The 23,656-nt window shown below is 53.5% G+C and overlaps 9 protein-coding genes and 1 non-coding gene across 10 annotated transcripts; 5 read left to right on the forward strand and 5 right to left on the reverse strand.

Annotated features, from left to right (window-relative positions):
• The first annotated feature begins 847 nt into the window (after window positions 1–847).
• Window positions 848–2,350, forward strand: EV422DRAFT_525231 (mitochondrial K+-H+ exchange-related-domain-containing protein). The gene has a single exon (XM_053070040.1). The coding sequence runs from the start codon at window positions 953–955 to the stop codon at window positions 2,066–2,068; it is 1,116 nt and encodes a 371-aa protein (XP_052926406.1). The 5' UTR covers window positions 848–952; the 3' UTR covers window positions 2,069–2,350.
• Window positions 2,351–2,902: 552 nt separating this feature from the next.
• EV422DRAFT_495197 (ubiquitin-conjugating enzyme/RWD-like protein) lies at window positions 2,903–3,595 on the reverse strand (the record flags this gene model as incomplete). The annotated part of the gene is made up of 4 exons (XM_053067800.1): window positions 2,903–3,082; window positions 3,164–3,261; window positions 3,349–3,441; window positions 3,514–3,595. Coding segments are annotated over 4 exons (453 nt in total), but the record flags the coding sequence as incomplete, so codon positions are not given.
• A 409-nt stretch (window positions 3,596–4,004) lies between these two features.
• Window positions 4,005–5,888, forward strand: EV422DRAFT_614290 (uncharacterized protein; the record flags this gene model as incomplete). Its single annotated transcript, XM_053073921.1, has 8 exons — window positions 4,005–4,075; window positions 4,153–4,403; window positions 4,493–4,859; window positions 4,946–5,123; window positions 5,212–5,233; window positions 5,309–5,329; window positions 5,407–5,475; window positions 5,542–5,888. The coding sequence occupies 8 exons, from the start codon at window positions 4,005–4,007 to the stop codon at window positions 5,646–5,648; spliced, it is 1,086 nt and encodes a 361-aa protein (XP_052926408.1). The 3' UTR covers window positions 5,649–5,888.
• Window positions 5,889–6,074: 186 nt separating this feature from the next.
• Window positions 6,075–7,958, reverse strand: EV422DRAFT_566431 (uncharacterized protein; the record flags this gene model as incomplete). Its single annotated transcript, XM_053072435.1, has 8 exons — window positions 6,075–6,146; window positions 6,215–6,362; window positions 6,441–6,531; window positions 6,603–6,719; window positions 6,781–7,160; window positions 7,234–7,354; window positions 7,448–7,675; window positions 7,766–7,958. The coding sequence occupies 8 exons, from the start codon at window positions 7,956–7,958 to the stop codon at window positions 6,075–6,077; spliced, it is 1,350 nt and encodes a 449-aa protein (XP_052926409.1).
• Window positions 7,959–9,655: 1,697 nt separating this feature from the next.
• Window positions 9,656–11,207, forward strand: EV422DRAFT_566432 (will die slowly; the record flags this gene model as incomplete). Its single annotated transcript, XM_053072436.1, has 8 exons — window positions 9,656–9,854; window positions 9,936–10,099; window positions 10,169–10,295; window positions 10,367–10,469; window positions 10,537–10,602; window positions 10,670–10,923; window positions 11,007–11,080; window positions 11,148–11,207. 8 exons carry the CDS (start codon window positions 9,656–9,658, stop codon window positions 11,205–11,207), a joined length of 1,047 nt encoding a protein of 348 aa, XP_052926410.1.
• Window positions 11,208–11,486: 279 nt separating this feature from the next.
• EV422DRAFT_619175 (calponin domain-containing protein) lies at window positions 11,487–13,822 on the reverse strand. Its single transcript, XM_053074060.1, has 3 exons — window positions 13,393–13,822; window positions 11,914–13,323; window positions 11,487–11,839 (listed from the first exon to the last, which is right to left on the reverse strand). Exons 1-3 carry the CDS (start codon window positions 13,522–13,524, stop codon window positions 11,678–11,680), a joined length of 1,704 nt encoding a protein of 567 aa, XP_052926411.1. The 5' UTR covers window positions 13,525–13,822; the 3' UTR covers window positions 11,487–11,677.
• Window positions 13,823–13,954: 132 nt separating this feature from the next.
• Window positions 13,955–14,037, forward strand: EV422DRAFT_t64. Its single transcript has one exon. It is a non-coding gene; the product is annotated as a tRNA-Ser (tRNA).
• A 116-nt stretch (window positions 14,038–14,153) lies between these two features.
• EV422DRAFT_619176 (Spb1 C-terminal domain-containing protein) lies at window positions 14,154–17,337 on the forward strand. The gene is made up of 3 exons (XM_053074061.1): window positions 14,154–14,717; window positions 14,795–16,566; window positions 16,647–17,337. The coding sequence occupies exons 1-3, from the start codon at window positions 14,380–14,382 to the stop codon at window positions 17,219–17,221; spliced, it is 2,685 nt and encodes an 894-aa protein (XP_052926412.1). The 5' UTR covers window positions 14,154–14,379; the 3' UTR covers window positions 17,222–17,337.
• On the reverse strand, window positions 17,338–22,270 carry EV422DRAFT_525277 (DNA damage-binding protein 1a-like protein). The gene is made up of 18 exons (XM_053070041.1): window positions 22,029–22,270; window positions 21,822–21,954; window positions 21,461–21,753; window positions 21,177–21,397; window positions 21,023–21,116; window positions 20,834–20,960; window positions 20,570–20,764; window positions 20,363–20,508; window positions 20,136–20,298; window positions 19,884–20,065; window positions 19,659–19,825; window positions 19,531–19,596; window positions 19,269–19,471; window positions 18,937–19,201; window positions 18,607–18,869; window positions 18,147–18,528; window positions 17,892–18,075; window positions 17,338–17,783 (listed from the first exon to the last, which is right to left on the reverse strand). The coding sequence occupies exons 1-18, from the start codon at window positions 22,130–22,132 to the stop codon at window positions 17,513–17,515; spliced, it is 3,459 nt and encodes a 1,152-aa protein (XP_052926413.1). The 5' UTR covers window positions 22,133–22,270; the 3' UTR covers window positions 17,338–17,512.
• EV422DRAFT_525280 (uncharacterized protein) lies at window positions 22,269–23,652 on the reverse strand. The gene is made up of 3 exons (XM_053070042.1): window positions 23,538–23,652; window positions 22,747–23,416; window positions 22,269–22,675 (listed from the first exon to the last, which is right to left on the reverse strand). Exons 2-3 carry the CDS (start codon window positions 23,267–23,269, stop codon window positions 22,539–22,541), a joined length of 660 nt encoding a protein of 219 aa, XP_052926414.1. The 5' UTR covers window positions 23,270–23,416; window positions 23,538–23,652; the 3' UTR covers window positions 22,269–22,538.
• Between the last annotated feature and the right edge of the window lie 4 nt (window positions 23,653–23,656).

Below are 23,656 nucleotides of genomic sequence, written 5' to 3' on the forward strand. Positions count from 1 at the left end.
CATACATCCATCCCGGGTCGCTGAGACAGATTCACTGACCTACAGGACTGTACTTCATGAAAGGCTTTTGGAGCAGCGGCAATTCTGGAATCAAATGGCTCACTTGATCCTCAAAGTCGCTGACAATGTATCCGAAGAAGACGTATCCCAAATTCAGAATGAAGCCGTCCAAGAAGCCTGCTGTGAACATCTCAAATACGATGCGGCAGCCTATGATAGGCTTGCCACGACTTATCTTGGAGACGGGTTCCAGATGCCGCTTTTCCCCTTTCTCCCTCGAAGCGGCTTCGTTTGAACTAGATTTCTGTTACATACGACAAGCGAGAAAGGGGCCCTGATCATGCTTCGGATAAAGGAGAACCAGCATCCACAAGCTACCGGTGCGGCGAACCACACTATGAACAAGTGTCCGTTTTTATATCCCATAGGTACTCTAGGTTAGGGTTAGCTGAATGCTCTCGCTCGTCTTGACCCTTCCTTTCTTCGGAAGACGTTTGCCAAAGTACAGTAGATCCGATGGTCCCTCAAGAAGAAATCCAACGTCAATAAACTTCAAACTTACTCATACAGCGTTCGTACGACGAGTAGAATGCCGTCTGAATCTATGCCAGGAGTGGATTACTCGTCAGTTGAGTGCGACATAGCCGGCCTTTGGAGATTGTCTTGCCATTTGCCAGTTCCCCTATGCATATTCCTTGTACCGTGTTTCTCTGTACCTGGGGGGTCACGTGACTTGCGTTACTGGTCAAGTTCTCAGTAACGGGAACGCGTCACTGACCCGATAGGTACAGTACATACGTAGTAGGAGTCTCTAGGAGTCTCCCCTCCCGCTCTCCCGCTGCTTGCTCCTCCCTCTTTTATCTTGCACCCCTCGCAAAAGGTCGTCGCAAGTGTTTCCTTCATACCCCACCCACCCACTCTATATTATAACTGCCGTCCCCACCAGAAAGCGATGCGCATCGTTATATTACCCGTCACCAGGGCCGCTCTCCGCTCGCAAAACCCAAACCCGGCACACCTCCTGCACCACGTCAACGTACCCTCCTCCTCCCTCTTTCACCCAGAGAGAAATATCACCCCAACAACAACAACGCAAGGTGGAACAACAATATCCCTGGACAAAAACTCCCAACCTCCCTCTCCATCCCCCCAATCTCCCACCACCTCAAACCCCGCCCCCGCCCAATCCCTCGACGGCAAACCCCTCCTCGTCCAGTGGACGGCAAAAGGCGTCGCATGGTCAACAACAAAATGGAAAGACATGGGCGCAAAACCAGACACCTCCTTCACAAAGAAATTGCACATCTTTGGCGAAAAATTGAAGGATGTCGCCCCCGCCGATGAATGGTTCTTGAAGAGCGTCCCCTCCTATGCAGAGATCCATTGGGATAGATTACTGCCCGACGCTGATGTCAATCCCCTCACTTCTGCGAGCGACGACAGCGAGTCCTCCCCATCGTCACATCCCTCATCGCAATCCCCGACGACAACAACAACCGCCCCCCTGACCATCCATCACCCAACCCAAATCCTCACCCCCTACATAACCACCCACCTCACCACACTCATCAGCACCGCGCGCACAAAACACTCCCGCAACCTCACCCTCAGCATCCTCTGCCTCCCGCTCTCCGCCTGTTTCGCCGTCCTGCCCGGTCCCAATGTCCCCCTGGCCTGGAATCTGTTTCGCCTGTATTCCAATTGGAGGGCTTTGCAGGGGGTTAGGACGCTTGATGTTGTTTTGGGCGGGGGGAAGGAGGGTGGGAACGTGGTGTATGTGCCCGATGAGAGGATTGACGGGTGTTTAGGGACGTGGGCGGTTGATCAGAATCAATACATCCCGGCCAAAGTCGTCCGCTGTGTCGTAGAGAAGGAGGTAGCCGACGAGCATCTGGGGGATGAGGCCGCGCGGCTGGTCAAGCAGTTGAGGAGGAAGGAGGCCGGGAGGTTTTGGTGGCTTCAGGGGTTGCATAAGGGGGGTGGTGGGAAGACAGGTGATGGGAGTGCCGGGACAAAGGCCGATGACCCCGGCGCGAATGGAAACCCATCGCAGAAGAAACAGGACTAGCGCGTTGAGGTGGTCCAACCCCCCGCCCATACCATAGAATTCGCACCCATACCACATGTAAAAAAACATATGCCACATATCGATAGACAATATATGGAAGATGTCGGAATATGAGTCACGAAACGACCATCGCCCGATGATCCAACCTCGCCGTCCAGTTCAACAAACTCTCCGCTTCGTCCTCCCAATCCTCCTCGGAGTGCTCATGCGCCGCACGTCCGTGAGAATTCTCCACCTCCCCACCCCCCACCACCCCACGCGTCCCCACATCCCCCGCCCCAGTCCCCGCCGTGGGTACGACAGCCCCTTTCGCATCCCCACCCCCCGCCGGCGCCGCCGCCGACCGCAAATAAAGCTGCCGCATCGCCTCAACCCGCCCGTCCTTCACCACGGGTTTGACCGCAGCTTTGGGTTTCCGCGGCGGGAAGCGGCCAAACACGAGCTCGCGTTGCCGCGCCATTAGGTCCTTGGATTCCGCGGGGGTCAGTGCGCTTGCCGTGGGGGGGAGCAGGTGCAGGTCCTGGCCTTTTTCTTTCCGGGGAATAAATTAAAAAAAGGGGGGGGGGATGAGATGGAGATCCCCATTCGCACACGGAAAACCCAGCCGATGAGTGACATACCACCCGACCGCGTCTTCGGAACCGACGTCGCGATCATCCTCCATCCCGCATGGTACTCATCAAAACTGACCGTCTGCACTGCCGCCGGCGGGCGGGTGGGGGTGTCCGGCTCCGCGGGGATCGGGAGGTAGGGCTCCAGGGATGGTGTGCGGTCGGTGAGGGCCGGGTCGTCTGGGTCAAATGCGGTGAGACCGGCTAGATCACCATCGCCATGTCAATGCCTGTGTTTTTTTGAATCAGATTGGGGAGCGGGATGTGCACACGTACAGTCCACCCGCCGACTGGCCACGACGCAATCGCGCACCAGCTGCCCGTACAGCCGCGGGGAAGCCGTGTAGATCTCCGCGGCGGCGAGGTTGGCCGGGTGGCTGAGGGACGGGGATGCGAGGAGGGTCTGGGGCGGCGGGTGTATCAGTTCCACTATAATTCCTCTACGGAAATGCGAATGCGATTGGAAACGTGGGAATAGACGTACCCGGAGGGAAGACAGGAGATCGCACAGGGACATATCCGGGTCCCATTCCATGGGGTCCTGGAGGAGGGGGATGCAGGGTGTTCCTGTGTGCATGTCGACTGAGGGAGGTGGGAAAGTAAAATGTGTGAGCTCCGATTGCCCCCCCTGCGGTATAACTCACACAGTGCGAAAAGGGTACCCCGCACCATTGGGATGAAACGGCACGGTGAGGAACTGCACTTCTGGCGGGCGCTCATTGTAGTCTTCGTCGAACCGCAGCTCGAGCCGGAATATCCCGCCTATTCGCGATGGATGTGAAATGAGTTGACGGGTTTTGCGTAAATGACACCACCTCACTCGCCCAGTAGTACCTTCCCAGGGCGTCTCAGGCACCCCGTGCAGCACCGCCTGCCAGTGGAAGATGTCATTCCCGACCGGTTCCGCCTGCACGCCCTGCGAAATCCCCGACTATGTGCGTTAGGCCTCTTCGATACGGGGGATGGTGGGGATTGGTGACGGCGGGGGTGTACAGTACTTTGACTTACTTCCGGGCTATCGGCCTTTTGTAACCGGTAGAGCTCTCGTTGCAGAAGGAGTGCTGCTCGGGATGAGAGTGATTCGTCCATGTCTCACGGGTTGCCAAGCTTTCGAAGTGAAGTCGTCCAGGAGTGTGAAAACAGCTTGCTTGTGTGCCAATTGTGCCAATCAGACCGAAACTTTCCCCTCCCTTTTCCCGCGACGTTTTTCGCTGAACCGAATTGAAGTGTCGGGAAGAGTAGGAATCTCTTGGAACAATTCTCAGGGCCTACCCAGCCAGTTCGTCGCTTTCGAACGGTTCAAAGAGCTATCGACTCGAGTCAAGATGGACTTCACGTACCTGGATGACCTCCTTCTGACCACCAAGAAACTGGACAAGGACTTGCAAGAACTAGTGTGCGTACAGAGCTTCATACGTCCAAACCTCTTCAACCCCCCTTTTCTAAACGAATTTTTTTGCATATTGCATCCAGGTCCCTTCTTTCCTTGCCCTCAGCGACCCCGAGCGCGGCGCTGCGCACCGACTTCCTGAACGCAACGGACGCCCGCTGCGAAAGTATCCTTCGCGTTATCGAGGAGGTCGAGCTAGGGACGTTATTTGGAGGAGCCCGCAAAGCATCGTCTGAGGAGCTAATTGATGCCGCCGGCGATGCTGTGGTGCAGATCGAACGACAGTGTGAGGCCGCGATGGGGTATTTGGAGCAGTATGGGTATCAGCCGCCAGGTGGGCAGTCTTATTTCGCGGTTTTGTGTTGGAGATGATGATTTCGCACGATTGCGAGCCTTACACTCGGCTTGCGACCGTCAATATAGCTTGGCAGAAGAAGAAAAAAACCCGTCAACCAGCACCTGTCGATGCCGAAAACATCCCCGACCCGAAAGCCGCAGAGCCGTCAAGCCGACCAACAGCAGCGCCAGCCCCATCCTCGCCTTCATCCATTCCGCATCAAACCGGGTCATCAAGCTCTGCAAACGCCGCGCCAATGACCCCGCCAGCCAAAACCCCACCACGAGGTTCACACGGTACCACTACAGCCAACATATCCCCGTCCGACAGCCCATTGGCGTCTCTGGAAGATCTTGGCTTGTCGTCACTAAGTATGGGATTGCTGACGGGAACGGCGCCTGATACACCTTATGCTCCAGCGCGAACGCCTATGAGGAGACCGCTGGCTTCTGCGTATGTTTACCGTGTGACATTTTCGATCAAATCTGCATTGGCGCGAATAGCTGACTGATAGTCACATGTTGATGTTTTGGATTTAGGATGATGGACTCGCCTGCACCACCAACGTTCCGTACCGGGCGCGATGACTTTGAATCGCCACCGGAAGCGCGAAGAACCGACCCGCAATCGATGTTCAAAGACAATCTCATTGCGAATATCAGTGAGGAGGAGTATGCGAAGTTGCCAATTGACATTCGGGGATCGATGCATTGCGAGGTACGTGGATTAGGGAACGCTCTGATGCGTTGGTATGGAGGAGACAGTAAGACAGTATTTTCATGACATGCTATAAATTTTACAATAGTTTTTGAACGAAATGATCAGTGGTAAGTAAGCAGTCTTCGATGGACATGTAGGCATAAGTTCAGTCTGATCGATCGCGCATTTCTCACTTCTCGAAGAAATCAACGAAGCAATCAAAGGTACTTCCCAACACATACTCATGCGCGATACGACTCTTCTGTGTCTTCGCCGGTGTTTATATGTTCTTCAACTTTAGACAAACGATTCTCAGGCGACATGGCCAACGAAATAACCGCCGAAGAGCTCTGCAACGCTGCAATGATGGGTATGCGTGCCTCTTCCCGTATATCGTTCTCATCGCCGGTGTGTCTCATTCACAATCGTTTGCTAGATGCGGCACGTTGCATGGCGGTCATAATGGCTATGGTGCAGCTGCAAAGACTGAAGCCGGTCAATGCGAGGCCGGGAGAGACGAAGCGATATGCTGTTGTGGTCTAGGGGTTTGCCGAATGGGACCATTGGCGTAACTTTTTTCGGCATGGGTGTCACGTTGACGCTCTCTAGGATACGGCGTACTGGCCTATCTATGATAAGCTTGAAACCACCCGACGCTGCTTGGGTAGATTGAATTCTTGCTTCGTACATATTGTTATATGATCGAACGAATAAAACCGAGCGGGACGCACAACAACAAAGCTACAATGTACCGTTGCATGTGAAGTAAACACCAGCTATTGTACAACCTCATCAAAAGAGCTTACGAGACAACAGTAGCTAAACACGAAACTACGAATCATAGGATGTTCGTCTTACTACGGCCTCGATTTGCATCACATGAATAATAGATTCCATGAACAACACGTTCCATGCCCTGCCCACGATGTTTCCCGATCGACTCCCGTGATGCAGCGACATAGCCACTCTTCACTCCTCCCTCCCGCCAGTGGTATCCCTATCCGCACGCGCGTTCGAGTAGAACAAAAAGCCACCAGCATCCTATCGCGAACGCTGCCCCTTAGCGCATCAACCAGACAATGCAGAATTACGGGGAGATCAGGACATACCTCTACCCCGCTTCCCCAAGCAACCAAATCCGCCGCAAAGTACAACGCGCCCGCAAGACCTTCGAACAGCGAGTACGGGTGGTCTGGCTCGTTGAGCTCGTGCTGGGCGTAGGTGAGGGTTTGCCATTGCTCGATTACGCAGGCGAAGCTGTCGATGTGCAAATCGATGAATGGGGTTTCCGATTGGGAAATGTGATATGGATATTGAAGGGCAAGAGATACCCACTGCAATGCTCGCCTCATCCACTCCGGGTCGCCCGTGGCGTGGTAGAGATCGATGAATGCGTAGGCGTTGCCGCTGATGCCGTGGCAGAGTCCTTTCGGTCGCTTGGGCATCAGTGATGAAGTTCGCTTGCTAGGAAATGACTACTCCATGACAGCAACCTACCGACGCCTTTCCTGAGAAGCCCTTTCTTCCAGACCAGCTCGCCTGCCTTGAGCGCAGCGTCGAGGTATGATGCGTCGTGGAAGCGTTGGTGGGATAGGATCATCGTGTGAATGACGCCTATAAATCAAGCGTCCTTCATTCAATAAGGAATCGATAGCGGTAGGCATTCACTGCTTACCAGGCGCCCCATGACACCACTGCACCAACTCATCCTTCTCATCCCTCTGCCGACCATGGTCCGCCGACAACCAGTTCCCAGTAGGCGTCTGCAGGTCCCTCAAATGCCTTGCAGTAGCTTCCAGCTCCGGGCGATATGTCTGCATCGCATACGGAGTTTTCAACAGTCCGGCGAGTATCCCTGCGGTACCGTAGGCGGCGCCGAGGTAGTAGCGGTCGTGCCATGCCCAGCGGAGAGGAGCGCTGGTAGGAAGGTTTTCGCCGTTAGCTCCGGAGGTTACGATTTTATCGATGAGCCGGTTGGTTGGGGGTTCTGGGAAGTGGAAGCTGAGGACCCTGGAGGGTAGGTGGGAGAGGAGGAAGTTGTATGCGGCCAAGTATCTACCGAAGGAGTGAGGAGAGTCAATATGAGAATATCGTTGAAGATGGTTCAAGTAGACGAAGTGAGCCGAACCCGATCCGGCCATAGAGTAGTTCGTCGGATGTTTTGGAGCCGTAGCAAGCTTTTTCAAGCTTTTTGAAGTGCATCAGAGATTCGTCCGTGAGCTCCAACTCTCCACTCTCCTCGTAGTACACTGGGAAACGATGAGAACCAGAAAGGTTTTAGGATGAACGGAGTGCTCTTCAGAACACTTGGTCTTGCCTTCGGAAACGAGTGAAATACATACCTGCAGCTGCTACGGCCCAAACTCCCGCGTTCGAAGCAATTCCACAGCGATGACCAACATGGCCCGGTGCATCCTGCTGCAGCTCCGAAACGATTGCCGAGACCGCAATGTCCATGTATGCGCGAGACAGCTCCAAGGGCGTGAGATGGTGATATTTGGTGGGTGGAAGTGCTTGCGCTTTTGTGAGCTGGTGTAGGTGCAGAAACAGGGCGGATATACCGGCGGCCCCTGATGGCAGGGCAAAACATATTGAATACATGGGCGAGTCAGGTATGCGTCATTCGAAAACCGTGCCAGTTTTTTAGGCTGACGGCTTACCAGTGTACAAGTCTACTCCGTCAAAAAAGTCCGCGGAGGGAGGCAGCTTCTCGGTGAGGAGTCTCACACCATCGTTGATGAAGCTCTGTAGGTTCCTTGCCTCGGCTTTGATGCAGTCAATATCAGTGGTGCTCTCGATCTCCGTGAACCGGTTTAGGATGTATCGGCCCGGGTCCTGGTGTTGCGTGGCCATATTTCCTGTCGATCTTTTACTGGAACCTGGGAGAGCAAGAGACAGCAAGGCGAGCTTGGAGGGTCTGAGAACGTCTGCTTGCCAAGAGCTCCTGGTTTTGAAAGTCTTCTGGCGGAGAGCCGGGGGCCATGACACTGACAGTCCGCTATATGTCCTTAGATACGCACTCACGACATTGAATTTTTTGACAGGATCGCGCTGTTGAATTTTGTTTTGAACCTGGCGGGCGGTCAGAAGCACTGCGGATTGCGAATTTACCACTGGCCAAATATCTGCGCAAATTGGAGTCAGCGAGATGTTCAATTAGCGATGTCGCTACACATGGAAATGCTTTTGCATTCGTTCCGGCCCTGGCAGACATCGGATAAACAGAAACCCAAAAACAACGACCCTAATCAATGGGAAATTTTTGATGGCGAACCTCCTCGAGCGTTCTTCCTACTAAATTAAATGTAACTCAAGCAGCCGGCAAAGGTATTCGGTTTCGCCGAAAGGGTTAGGGTTAGGGTTTCGGTTTTTCGCCGAAAAAAGGAAGAAAGAATCTGAGGAAGGATCTGAGGAGGACATGAAAATCGAGGGCCCGGGAGAGGATATCATATTTTTTGAAGGTACGATCGGACATCTGTTGTTAGCTCGGTGGCTGGAATGTGCGAGATATACGTATCAGATATGCCTTCTTGATTCGCGACATAGATGCCCGACAGCTCGGATTGCATTCGGGACGGACGAAAGTGTTCAGCATGATGCTTCGACCGATGAAGCAGCTTCATGTAGTTCCCATGAGAATCAGGCGGGTGACACGACTTTCGGCGAGTTTTTAATGTTGACGGCCATGATGATTACGGCAAGGCAGCGTGGAGTTAGGGCCTAAGCCAATTCCATCCATTCCGTCTCTGGAAGACTTGCCGATCCGAAGCAGGTGATGACTTTTTTTCATAAGCACTTCGTTTTAGCTATCCAGTATTCACAAGCGACCATCATTAGTTTCTTCCTTTATTCAATAACGAGCGCCTTCCGGAGGTAGTGCAATACCGGAGACACCGTAGCCGAGGCATTGAGCAAGCCCAAGAACATCTCAGCCATGTTTTCAAAAATATGTATCACTTCCTTATAGTGGGAGTCAATCACTTGAATGTGGACGTGCATTTTGTGGTGGAGAAAAAGTGAACGAGGGTTGAAGGAAGGACCGAGTTTATATGCTGGGGAGTGCCGACGCGACGTTGCTGACGAAATCAGCGAGTCAGTTTAAATAACTTAGAGCGGAAGTCACGTGCGACGCGAAGAGGTATGTCACTGTCACAATTTCTGACCCTTGTTTTCGCAAACTCTGCCTTTGATAAAAGAGCCATTACTGCGATCACGTCTGGCTGTCGTGTGCAATCGTAGGCCAACCCCTGTTAGACGTCGGCAAAAGTTTGAAAGCGGGTTCAACGGTTTTGCGATACTGTGTCTGGGCATCGCGTTAGGGTCCGCAGAAGTTCTGACAGCTTCCAGTCCGGGCTCGGTCGCAGCGCTTCGCGGACGACGAAACTGAGAGCTCTTTGGAAGTTCGCAAGCTCAGTGAGCTGTTCATTAGCGGGTTTGTCTGCGACTTAAGCAGCCTATCCTCGAAACATAAACCCTCCCGTTTGGGGCAGTCAGAGAGGTTTTGAAGAAGCCTTAGTCGAGGCCGTTCTCCCCAGAAGCTCTTGTGGAAAATGGCCTCAACGGGGGCAGACGCAGCCAACGGCGCATCGAACGGCACAAATGGAAACCCCGCCAGCTCTGGTCCGACTCCAGCTCCATCCAACGGGCAAAAAGTCCCAAACTACCGACTCGCTTATACTCTAACTGGGCACACAAAGTCGGTCTCCTCTGTAAAGTTCTCGCCAGACGGCAAATGGCTCGCCACATCAGGTACGCTTTCGAATGCGTGCGCAATCTGCCGGTTTGTCTACTGACGCGAGTTGGCTGACTCCGTACTTGCATCATGAACAGCGGCGGATAACGATGTCCGGTTATATGACGCCCTTACCGGCGAGTTTAAGATGACTTATTTGGGGCATAAGCAAGGAATATCGGATATTGCATGGGCATCAGATTCGAGCTTAATTTGCTCTGCATCAGACGACAAGACCATAAGAATATGGAAGGTCGATTCGGTAAGCCACGACAAATCTCGGTCGCTGATGTCGAGATGGGAACTGACAATGATGAACATTCGACTGCAGCCAGAGTCAATACGTATTCTGAAAGGGCATTCAAATTACGTCTTCTGCGTCAACTTTCACCCTTTGAACAATATGATCGTTTCTGGATCCTTTGACGAATCAGTACGGATATGGGATGTGCAAAAGGGTGCGTTGGGGTGCGTTTGCCGGTCACTCGCATCTCGCGACGATGCTTACGTGTGTGTCCTTCAAACGCAGGCAAATGCCTGAAAGTGCTACCTGCGCATTCCGATCCTGTATCGGCAGTGTGCTTCAATCGCGACGGCACGGTTATCGTGTCGTGTAGCTATGATGGATTGATGTGAGTCCCACCCGATTGTAGTGTAAAGAAACGTCTGGGAAGCCTTGCTCATCGCGCCCCTATGCAGCCGTATCTGGGATACCGCAACGGGAGACTGTCTCAAGACCTTCATCGATGACGGAAATCCGCCAGTGTAAGTGTATCGAGTCCCCAATTTGGTGTCCGATTGCATAGTGGCCTAACCCCCGACGTCCCCGTAGCTCCTTCGTCAAATTCTCCCCTAACGGAAAGTACATCCTCGCCTCAACGCTCGACAGCACACTCCGGCTATGGAGTTACTCGAACGGCAAATGCCTGAAAACATATACAGGCCACGAAAACTCGAAATACTGCGTGTTCAGCACGTTTTCCGTGACTGGCGGGAAATGGATCGTTAGTGGGTCCGAGGACAAGATGATCTATATTTGGAACTTGCAGACAAAGGAGATTGTGCAGAGGTTGGCGGGGCATACTGGTAGGCGATCCTTGCGCGTATGTGGCATGTGCGAGATGGTGGGCATAGCAGAGCATTGAAGAGTTCTCGCCGTACATGTACAGACGTAGTCCTATGCGTTGCGTGTCACCCAACAGTCAACATGATCGCGTCTGGCGCGATAGATGGTGACCTGACGGTAAGGCACTTGTCTTCCCGCTCCTGCGCGACCTTCCCGAGATCTAACCCAATTCAACGAATCATAGGTCCGAGTGTGGGTGGATGGTCCGTTCCCTATACCGCCACCGGCACCAGCTCCAGCATAACATTCGTCATATTAGCCCACGTCTACACGCATCGTGGAATGCACAACATTGTCTGTGCCATAATCCTCCCAATTTTGATAAACACCTTCACATTCGACCCTTGTGCATAGCACTTGACCCCTGTAACATTGTCACCTACCTTATTTGCATTTACTTAACCATCGCTAGCTTATACATACCCTATTCATCAACGGTCCATAGATTCGCACAAACTTTGGCTACTGATTCAGCATCGTAGTTCTGTTCGAGCGGGTCATTGTAACAACGTTCAATCCGACATCCGCGGTAACAGTGGGTATTATATTTCGCGCGACACGCAAAATGCCAATCCATATAGTAACCAAAAAAGTGCAACTAACGTGCTCCGACCAAAAAATGAAACCGAAACGGAAAAGACAACGTGGCAGTCTGTCATGAAAACGGAATAGGCCCAGTGTTCGTAAATAGTGGCCATCAGGGAACCGAAGCGTTTATGACTTGAGCTTCACGAATTCCCGGTCCTCCTTTTTGCCTTTCTCCTCCTTATGCTTCTCCTCCTTGTGGTGGTGGTGATGCTTCTTTTCCTTTACCGGGTTGAGCGCAATGACGTGCTCGGTGTAGGATTTGATCTTTTCGCCCATTAGGGAGTTGATCTGGGTGAAAGAAGTGGGAGTTAGCGGTCCGAAGGGGTCCCATGAATGCACAAGCGACGATCCATTGCCCTCACCTTCTCATGCTGCTCAGCCCTGGTCGCAAGCACCGTAATAATCTTCTTCTGCTCCTTATTTTCATCCAACACCTCCTTAACAAACGACTTTAAATCCTCCGACAAAAACTCCAGCTCATCCTCCATCGTCTTCGCCTCCTTAACGGCCAGCGGCAACGGCGGCGCATCATGACGTGTTGGGCTCGCCACAACACCCAACTGCGACCCCAATTTCGCCGCCAGACTGCCTTCCTGACGCACGGCAACGATATGATCCTGTAGCATCGACCGCACAGCCCCCAACCGATCCGACACGAGCTGGCGATACACGTTCTGGCTCGTCTCCGCCCGCGCCTGGTCCTGCTTGAGCGCCTCGAACCGGTTCTGCAGCTGGGAAATAGTCGACGCGTGGCTCTCCGATTCCTTCGACTGTGTCGCCCGCAGCTCCTCCATCGAGTGCTGGAAGGTGGTGGTGTCGGTGGCCAGTTTTGATTCAAAGGAGCGGACCGTATCCTCGTACAAGTTCTTCTGCACGTCGACTTCCTGGGAGAGCGCAAACACGGATTTTTCCAGCTCGATGACTTTGGAGCGGAGGATGGCGTTGTCGGCTTCGAGGGTCATGTTGCGGTCGAGGAGGGCTCGGGCTTCTTCTTCGCTCGGGAGGTGGATGCCGATGTGCCGGTCGAAGATGGTTGCGGCGAAGGCGAGGTTAAGACGTGCGTGGCCGTGCGCGACGTCGGAGGCGGTTACGAAGCGACGGCAACCTAGTGTCTCCGCGGCGTCCAGCAGGGCTCGTGCGCGGGCCTCCTTGTCATCTGCAGGCAGCGCGAACGCGGCGTTCAGGGCGTCCACGATGGTATTGCGCTTGTTTGTCGGGGCGACTTGCTGGAGAAGCAGCATGTACGCATGACTATCCGAAACATCCTTCCCAAAGTTCGCGACTCGTTTATCCGTCCCGGCCCTTTCGAGGTGGTAGTTGAACCACCTCAACAACAGCTGCTCGTTCGTGAACGCCATCAGCTGCGTCAGACTCTCACCTGGCTGCAGCAGCCTGATCAGTTCCGGATGGGAAGGCACATTGATATCGCTGAGGAGATGTGCGCGAATAAGCTGCCAGATGATTCCGAGGACAAGATCAGGCTTTTTGCGCAGGAAATCTTCCGCGGCGACGTTCACCACCACCGCGACGTTTTTGGCGGCTTCAATCACTATGTTCAGGTTGTTGGTAGCTTCAAAGAGCCCCTTTGTCTGCTCCGGTGTCGCGCTCGTGTTGCCCTTGGTTGCAGCGGAGGAGTTCAAATGCGCCGGGTCGATAGAGGTGTTGATCTTTGCGATGTTGATGGTTTTGGGCTTGATAGTGTTCACAATGTATGCGAGCACGGCCCCGTCTTGAAGATTCTCGAAGAAGTTGTCCTTTGTGATTGGGATGTACTATACGATGTTCGGCGTTAGTGGCTCGTACAATTCACGCTTGCGCTTCACAAGATCTTTTAGACCTACCTTCGGCCTGAGCGCCTCGACGTCTGCTAGCATGTTTCGAATATGTTCAGCATACGCATCGATTTCCCTCTCCATGCCTTCCTTCTGATTCGCGACAGGAGACAACGCAACGTCCTGATATTGATGTGCCATGGTTGAGGGTGTTGAGATGATGATTAGTGGGTATAACGAAGTTCCGTCTGTGGTTTGGCAAACTCGGAACCGTGAAGAGTAGAAGGAAAAGTGAGTTGATTGGGGTGCGAAGTGTCCACTGGCAGGTCCCTTTTATCGTTTTCCAGTTGCTACCTCCTCAACAATAGCGGTCTCTCCAACCAGCATTTGGTTGTGTACATGGACAAGGCGCCTTATTCATCGACGGAGAACCCTCAGAGGGGGATTGCCCACGTGGGGTTTCTAGAAAACGAAGAAGCTTCTTCCTCAATTGTGTGGGTTGCCAAAAATATAGGATTGGGGTCGGGGATTGTTGTTTGACGCGTTACGTTTTTCGAGAAGGCGGTGACGGGAGTTCGCGTAACGGTACATTAAGGGACACAGGTACTCTGAACGACCCGGATTCCATCAAGACGCGATGGCCGAGTGGTCTAAGGCGGTAGACTAGAAATCTACTCCGCTCTGCGGGCGCAGGTTCAAATCCTGCTCGCGTCGCTTAATTTTTTCCAGCCCGCATCAGAGACTTATCGTTAATCACGTGACTGTGATTCTCGGTCGCAGATCCCAAAAGTTGCTCTTCCCACGCTCCTCCCTTCTCACAGTTGTGCTGGTCAAGTCGTACTTTTTGCGGTTTCTCAAAGTACTCTGGTTGCAGACTGCCAGGAGGGACAAGCGGTTCATTGTGAGCTACTGTTCCGGAGGAGCTACGGACGAACAGGCTCTTCTTTTGCCACCTGTACGACATTGCGGCGCTTCTGGGGCCCACCATTCCCCCGTTTTCAGTTTTCTCTCCGCTACACCTTTTTCCCACCGTTCTACTGATACCTTTCGGCAGCCATGGGTACGAAAAAGAAGTTCGCCAAAGGGCGTTTGGACAAGTACTACTATATGGCAAAGGAACAGGGTTACCGTGCCCGTTCCGCCTTCAAGCTCATTCAGCTGAACAAAAAGTACAACTTCTTGGAGAAATCGAAATGCTTGGTTGATCTTTGTGCCGCCCCCGGTGGTTGGCTGCAGGTCGCCTCAAAGTATATGCCCAAGCCGAACATTATCGTTGGTCTCGATTTGGCGGCTATAAAGCCCATTCCGGGAGTTATCACCCATGTAGAGGATATCACAACGCAGAAGTGTAGAGCAACGCTGAAGAAGGAGCTGAAAACATGGAAGGCTGATGTGTGAGTATTGGGACGCCATGCGACGGAATTGTGGCGATGTTCGTTCTTGTGGACTGACTCTCATGTCTCTTTTCCAGCTTCTTGCACGATGGAGCTCCCAATGTCGGTACTTCATGGCTTCAGGATGCCTTCACGCAATCCGAGCTAGTATTAGCATCGCTGAAACTCGCCACCGAGTTCTTGATGCCTGGCGGTGTCTTTGTCAGCAAAGTCTTCAGGTCGAAAGATTACAACAAGTTGATCTGGGTGTTCAACCAGTTCTTCGAGAAAGTCGAGGCCACGAAGCCCGCTTCGTCTCGTAATGTCTCCGCCGAAATCTTCGTCGTGTGCCGAGAGTTCAAGGCACCGAAGAAGATCGACCCTCGTTTGCTGGACCCGAAGTACGTCTTCAAGGAAGTTGACGATGTAGCTGAGGAGGATATGGACGAGAAGAAGAAGAAGGAACGCCAGGGAGCGTTGCTGAACGATTTGTTCCACCCGGAAAAACGTCGTAGACATCGTAGTGGTTACGCGGACGGGGACTACACTCTCCACATCGCCAACAGCATCGGAGACTTCATCAAAGGTCCCGACTTCTTGACGGCTTTGACGAGCTCGAACGAGTTGAGATTCGACACCGACGATTTCAGCAGGTCGATAGGGGAACACCCGATCACGACAGAAGAAATCAAGCAATGCTGTAAGGATCTGAAGGTGTTGGGCAAGAAAGACTTCAAAGATCTACTGAAGTGGCGCGATGCTCTCCGGCTGGATCTGGGGCTCGCAAAGAAGAAGGAGGAAGATGCAGAGAAGGCTCCAGAGGAAAACGAGCAGCCCGACGACCCCGAGACACTAGCAGAGCGCCTGAACGAGGAGTCAAAGGTCGTTGCAGCCCGGCTGAAGCGTGAGAAGCGCAAAGCCCGCGAGCGCAAAGCCAAGCAGCTCCTCAAGTTCCGTCTCGGAATGGGCACACCGAGCGATATCGGTCTTGACGCCAGTGCCGAGGCTGGCGGTCTGGGCACGGACAACATCAACGACGACGGCTCCCTGTTCCACTTGAACGGGCTGCCAGCGGACGAGATGAAGAAATCAAGAGCGATGGTCGCCGCTGAACAGGCTGCCGCGGATCTCATGCTCACGGACGACGAATCCGAGGGAGACTATGATGATTCGGAAGACGATGCGCAAGACGACGACGAGGAATACGATTCCGACGAAGACGTCAAGCGGAAAGTCAACGCAATGGAGTCGCAGCTCGACGATCTCTACGAGAAGTTCTGCGAGCAGCGGTTAGAGAGGGACCCGAGCGCGAAAGTGCGAAAAGCGAAAGAAGGCGCCAAGGCGTTCGAGGAGTGGTACGGGATTGAGTTTGATAGCAAGCAGAGTAACCCGGATGCGGTGCCTGGTACGGCGGATTCCGATAGCACTGATGACAGTGAAGACTACGAGGACGAGGATGCGATGGAAATTGACGAGCCAGCACCCAAGCCTGCTGTCGCGAAGGGAAAGAAGCGGAAAGCCTCAGCAGCAATAGAGCCAGAGGAGGAAGAAGAAGCCGTCATCGAGACAAAATCGCTGTCGAAGCGCGCCAGAACCTTCTTCGACAACCCACTCTTCAAATCCCTCGAGGAGCCCGTGAAGAAACCACAGAAGGCGAACGGCAAGCCTGAAAAGGCAGGCCTCTTCGCCAAGGAGATGACGGCCGCTGATGATGATAGCACTGACGATGAGGATTCTGTGCCTAAGCGGAAAGCAAAGGGCAAGAAGAACTCGGGGTTCACTGGTGATGAGAGTGATAGCGAACAGGAGGCTGGTGGGGCTGGGTTTGAGGTTGTGCCGGCTGGGTTGGACGCGAATGGGCAGCCGACTGGTAAGCATCTCAAATCACAACTTACAATCCGGCTTCAATATGTGTGAATTCTAAACGGTCATTATCTTTCCAATCAACAGACGACTTCGCCATCACAACCGCCGAAGCCTACACCCTCGCCCAGCGCATGCTCCGCAAATCCGGCAAACGCGACGTCATCGACGAAGCCTACAACCGCTTCGCCCACAACGATCCAGACAACCTCCCCGCCTGGTTCGTCGAGGAAGAAAACCGCCACAACAAACCATCTCTCCCCATCACAAAGGAAGCCGTCGCCATCATCAAACAGAAGCAACGTGCCCTGGATGCCCGACCAATTAAGAAGGTTGCTGAGGCAAAGTTTAGGAAACAGATGCGGACTGCACGGAGGTTGGAGAAGATGCAGAAGAAGGCGAGTAATGTGATGGATGATGAGGGTGGGGAGTTGACGGAGAAGTCTAAGTTGCTGGAGGTGTCCAAACTGAAACGGAGGGCGAAGGCGAAGGCGGATGTTAAGAAGAAACCGACGCTTGTTGTTGCCCGTGGATTGAACCGCGGGAAACAGGGGCGGCCGAAGGGGGTTAAGGGACGGTATAAGATGGTTGATCCGAGGATGAAAAAGGAGATGAGGGCGGAGAAGAGGGCCGCGAAGGCGGGCAAGAAGCGGAGAAAGTAAACTATCCGTGCGGCGTTGGTTGTATGTAGCAGATAGGTGCTCGTAATAGCCCTCGGCGAGCTGATTTGCCGTTTCACGTAGATATCATATTTATCCCCACATGTTGTATGCTACAGTTTTGATTTATTCATATTTTTTCTCACGATCAAAACTCTCCCGATGAATGGCAACGGAGGGAAATACGCCGGCTAATTCGTTCGTGCGCAAGCCTACCCTGATACTGCAAAAACTACTCACAAAACCTCATACCTATCCCCTCGTCGCTGCCCGCACGGGGCACGCTAGTTACCCCTAATGGACCCTACTCAACTCCTCCACAATCCTCACCAGCTCCTCCACACCCACATCCAGCCTCCTCAACGCACCCCCCTCCCTCGGGGACAGCATCTCATCATCAACCATATTCGTCGCCGCCACAGAGCCCGCGGAATTCGTTCGCGTGCCCTTGACGACGGCCTCCTTGAGCTCGCGCGGCAGGTCGAGGTACTGCTCGATGAGGTCGCCGTCGAGGAAGTTGGAGCTGGAGCGGATGTGGCCGCGGTGGTCGTCGAAGCGGCGCCATCTGAATCGGGAGACATGAGGAGCGTTAGTCAAGCCGCTCTCGAGACAAGCGGCGCGCTGAATGGTGGGGAATCTGATAAGGAGAGGATGGAAAACGCGGAACACGTACTTCTCATGCGGTAAATCGCCCACCCGCCTCACAATAGCGCTCATGTTCTCCTGGACGCCTTCAAGCAAGGCGTGTGTCTTTTTGTCTACTGCAGCGAGGATGCCCAGCCCGCCGGCCGCGGTGCAGTAGACTAGCAGCGGCTTGGCGATGGGTTCGTGGTCTACGATGTTCATCACCAGGGATCCTGTGCAATGCGCCAAAGACGAGGATGAGTGAACGACGCGATCGATTTAACAGGTCAGCACAACAACCCACCATGCCTCAACCGATTAATCTGCTCCCCCACATGAAACCACCCACACCCGACCAACCGCCTCCTCTCATGCTCCAACGCCGCATCGCTCTGCTTTCTAACCATAAACAAATTATAATTATGGTCGCTCCCGATATACAAATCATCATCGAGCGCCGCGACGGCGGTCATCCAGTTCGTCGCGGCGTCGCGGGCGATCAGGTCGATGGATTCTTCGTCACGGGTGAAGGAGAGCACGTTCATGGATTTCATGAGGTCGCCGACGAGGATGAAGTCGCCGCGGACGGCGAGGGCGTAGACGAGAGTGTTGCCGTGGTGTGTGGATTTGAGGGTGAGGGTGGGGGGTGTGGTGTCGGTGGAGCTTTCCCATTTGTAGAGTTGGACCTGTGGAGTCAACCCGGAAAATTAGCAGGCTGGTCGACTTGCCCACATCCACGATTGTGTGTAATTCAGAACACAAACCTGACTATTCACACCCGCCAACAACCGCCCAGAAACCGTCGCAAGGCAGTACACGCAGCCCTTGGTCTCAACCTGCGCCACTATCCTCAGCTTTCGCTCCGGAGTGACCTCAAAGACGGTAATGCGGCCTTTCGTAGGTTCGTCCTCCTCCGGTAAGACAAGGGCGGTGCCTACACAGTAGAACTCTTTATCGTCGTCGTTGAATGTTATGGAGATGATGGACTCGACGGATTCGAAGGTGTCGAATCGGTGTGCATCCAGTTCTGGAGAAAAAAGGTGTATCAGAGGAACGTTCTCCACATCAACCATGGAACGGAACAAACTTGATACCTTCAAAAGTCCGATCATCCAAAACCTTCACAAACGAGCGTTCCTCCTCATCCAGCCCGCTCTCATCCTGCACAGTCTTCATGGTCAAGATCCCAAACGTGCCGGACTGCTCCTGATGAGTAATCCTACGGGCGACTTCCCCGAGTGGGATCTTCTTGATGTGTAATTTCTGGATCGCTTCTACTGTGCCAACTTTTAGGGAGCCTTCTGTGACGAGAGCGAGGGCTTCGGCGTCGAATGAGAAGGCGCACATGTGGGTTACTTCCTGTGGATTGATGGAGGGGTTGTTAGATCAAGTTTCTGACAGTAGAATGGACGGGATCGAAAGTCACCTTGAGGTTAACAGGCGAGTACAACAACTTCTCATTACTCAAATGAATCACAGTCGGGCGATCAGACGCAGCAAAGACGCAAGTGTTGCCGTTCGATTTGAAAGCGCACAGGGAGATCGGGTGGCTGGCCAGGGAGACTTTCTTCTTTTGACCTAGTCTTCGGTTCGTGGCGTCGAATTGGAATATGTACAGATGTCCGTCGCCTGCCAGGAATAGATGAGCCAAAGGGCGGGGGATTAGACTCCATCGTTCAGCAACTGACCTAACGCCGCCATGATGAAGTCGGCAGCTCCCATGGTTACAGAAAGCACGGATCGCGGAATCATGCCTGGCAAAAACATATCAGACCATTATGCAGCAATCTCCATGATTTAACGCATGCTTGCTCACCAGACTCCAATATCTGCTTCTCGATGACATTGAGACTAGGAAGCTCCAAAGTGCGTATACTCATATCCGTCCAAAGCCCCACAATCGCAACATCCGCCCGGTGGCCCGATTTAGATTCCAGGGGGTTAATGTTGAGGCATGAGATTTCGTATTCCAGTTTAGTTTGGCTGTGGAATAAAGGGTGAATCATAGTCTTTTTTGCGGGACGGTTAACTTTTTACCGACCTCTTGAGTTGCAATCCCGTACCGTCGGGTTCCAGGTACGCCAAATGGCCCTCTGACAAACCCAGTAGTACTTGTGTTGGATTGATTGAGGCATGATGAATGCGCATGCCGTTCGGTGGCGACCAAGTGAAGAGAAGCTGCCATGTCTTGCAGGCCAACACAAGGACTGTGGTTGATGTCACCTGCGATCACATTGTCTCAGTATCCAGTTTCGCGTGCACTCCATATTCTTCGACCCTGCGAACGCCTCACCTGTACAATCCGGTCCCCCACAATATTCCCACACGCCAGGGTACTCTCCCCAACCCGAAATCCCCCACAATCAGCCCCCTCAACGGGCCCAAGATCGCCTTCCTCGTCTTTCGCCTGCAGCCGCGTTTCGCCCACGAATGAAAGCACTAATGCGTCGTCGACTCTACGAAGACCAAGTCAACACAAATCGTCCGGCAAGCAGTCCATGTGGGCATCTGCTCACTCACTTTGAGTCAAACGACGATCGCAACGACCATATCCCCGTCAAATCCGGTACATCGTTCAACGATCCCAGGACTTCGATCCCCACCCCGTTTCGGACCACGCGTAGTGATCCATCCTTGTACCCGCCACAGCATGCCACGACTTGGCCCTGTCAACTTAAAATCAGCCGTCCCTCCTACATTTACCTAAACACCAAGAACATTTGTTACCTGCCCTTGCTTCTCAACATCCACAACACAGAAATCCGTAATTGGTGCCAAGTTCTGAAAATCCCGGACAACCTCCACGAAATTCCCCCTGCCGTTGGGCTGCTGCGACAGTTGCACCAGCTGCGAGTCTCCGAAGTGTGACCCGACGAACGTGTAGCTGTGGGATAGGTATGCTATTGCGGACGGGATTGACGTCTGGTAGATCAGGCTCCTGTTAGCGGCGGGCTTCTAGTCGATTGAGGGTATGGGATGACTGGCACGAACCTCCCCTAAAGGGTCGATGGCGACGTCTTTCATCTGCCCGTTCTCTACCGTGAGTGCCACGACCCATATTTGGCCAGTGTAGTCGCCTAGAAGATAGCGGGTGCCTTCCGCGTCGAGCATATCCCAACTATGCTTCCGAGTATTCAGGCAAAGTGACACGCGAGCCATGCACAAAGTGAAGACACTGACCATTGCATGACTGTCGGTCGTATCGGTACGCTCATAGTTCCCCCCGGGTTGACGAAGGTTAAGGTTTGCTCTCCGACGATCATCACACCTCCGCCTAGTCGCAATTTCAATCAGCTTCCTCCGACTAGGTCACTCAGTTATCGGCCGCACCAACCGCTGGCTTTCGGGACAGGTATCATCATCTTCGCATTAGCCTCCACATTCCGTGCCATCAGGGTATACTCTTTCAGCTCCGCCCGTCCCAGATCCACAACATAAGTCTTGAAATGCCTATTCGCCTTCGCGTCCTGGTACAAAACACCCAGCACAGGTTTTCCGCTGTCCTCTGCATCCGTGAGCAGGAACTGTATGGACAGGATCGACAATTCCTCTAATCTACACGTCCCTTTTAGTCCCTTCACGTGTCGTTTATAGAGCACAAACTGATTGGGCGCCCACCTCAGATTCACTCCGACAGCCTCCACCAGCCTCCTTTTCTTCCGCGCATTCGGATATTTCTTCGGGTTGCCGCCGATGCCGATAATCTTCAACAGCCCCTGGTAGGCGTGCAAGGCCGCCAGATGCATCCCCTGGTGGATGATGCACATGTGCTCGTAATCGTTGTCGCGGGCGCTGGGGTCTTTCACGTCGTCTACTATCTCTGTTTTTAGTGAGTTGGTTTGTGGGTCGTAGGTGACGACGATGAATTGGTGGCGTTCGGTGGATATGACTAGTGAATCGATGGTCGCGCCCTGGGGGATTTGGGGATGAGTCCACTGTCTCCTTTGCGAACTATGAGGTTCTCGGGCATGAGGCCTACCGGCAGCCGGCACTTATTGACCGTCGTCACCCGCCCATAGATGGGCGCATCCAAAACCAAGCGCAAGTCCCTCTCATTCTCATTCTCATCCCCGACCGGCTCCAGAATGTATATCTCAATATGGGTGAACTTGCTGTGACGAGGAAGAGGATGGTCAGCTCGCCTCTCAGTAGGGAGGGACCTTTCGAACGTTCGGAGATCACCCACCTCACGACAACGTTCACGTCGGTTGGACCGGTGATGTTGCCCTTCAGGACATGAGACACGGAGTCTGCCCTTCTTGCGGTGACCGCATAGAGGTAAGGGTCCATGTTTGCAGTTTGACGTGGAATGTAACTCTTTTCGGTCGGCGTGATTCCACCGAAGAGTCGTCCAGACTGGGCGCTTGCACAAGTCCAGAAATCCCACGTCACGACTCGCGTTTCTCCCCTTCCACGCGACCCATCCTTCTTTTCTCCACCGAAATAAGGTATATATAAGTGCAGCAAAGACGACATAAGAGCGGGCCTGACATTCGTACCTTCTGCACTGAAACCGCTGGAAATGTAATGGACGAAAGGACAGCGCACAAAAGGTGGGGGCTAACTCGGTTACCAGCAAGGTTCCGAAAACAAAAAAGGGATGAGTCTCATATCATAAGAGCTACGGGGGCCAAGAAACCGAGCCGGCATGTATGATGTACAAATATGAGGTGCTAAGCTGTCTATGACAAAGTGTTCAAACCTCCTTGATGTTCCCAGGTGGGTAGAGCGGAACGGGGAGAGAGTCTTTCGGGTATGGGTCTGGAAGCTTGGGATGGACGTTGGTATGGGCATGCTGGCGGTGTTGCACAACCGAGAGGTAAGTTCCCCAGCCTGGTGGAGGGATGGAGTTCAATAGGAGAAGAGTAGCACCAAAACGGGGATGATCAACCAAACACACATACCCAATCCCAAGATATTGACCACCAACACCCTCAACTTAAACGGCACATATCTGAAATTAATCGCCAGCGCCGCCGGCCACACCGCCCAATTCGCCTTGAGCGTAGGCCACAGATTGGTCTCCAACCGATGCTTGATCTCCTTCCCCGACGCGCCTTCCATAGCTGAGTTGCACACAAAGAACAAAGCCGTGAAGGGCGCTGCAGCAAGAACCTGATCCGCCGCAACCTTCTTCAGACTCGTCGTCAGATCCATCCCGACGCCCAACCGTTTGTCGAGGACCTTATACCACCCATGGGTCAGCGGCGCGCTCAGCGCCATGCCGTAGAGGCCGAGCCGTGCTGTGCGTTTGGGGTCCCAGTTGGGGTGGTCGGGGGAGGTGTCAATTTTTTGAGCGATGACATCGCCTGCTACGGCGATGGCGCCCGCGGAGAGGGCCTTGGTTTGGAGAGGCTTTTCTTCGAGGAGCTCGAGGTAGCGTTTCCACGCGCGGAGGATTGGGCGGAAAGTTGTAGATTTGGACATGGTGTGGCGAAGGGGAGTGGCGAGGGGAGCGGTTGGCCTGGTGTGCTAGCTCTAATCTATTCTTTGGCGGGCAAACGCAAACTTGGTTGTCGGCGTTGACGCAATGTCTGCCGTGATTGAGGGAGAAGAAAACTGGGAACTAGAAAGCTGCAATGAGGTGATTCGCGATGGAATGAACGTGTGAGTGGTGGGAAGGCACACTGAGCAGCAGTGAGAGCTGGCCGTCTCTCGCACTCTGGGTCCGTTCTCCTCTGCTTTCGAGACTTACTTGTTTGCGCACGATTGCCAGGGAAGATGGCGACGTTGGGGGGAGGAATGGAGCCAGCAGTGTGAACTTGGAAGGGAACAATGAATGGCAGCGCGTCCTGATGATGATGTCACCGACGC

This window comes from Fimicolochytrium jonesii, assembly GCF_025526975.1.
Source record: "Fimicolochytrium jonesii strain JEL569 chromosome Unknown EV422scaffold_8, whole genome shotgun sequence".
In the NCBI taxonomy this organism is placed as follows: Eukaryota; Fungi; Chytridiomycota; class Chytridiomycetes; order Spizellomycetales; family Powellomycetaceae; genus Fimicolochytrium; species Fimicolochytrium jonesii.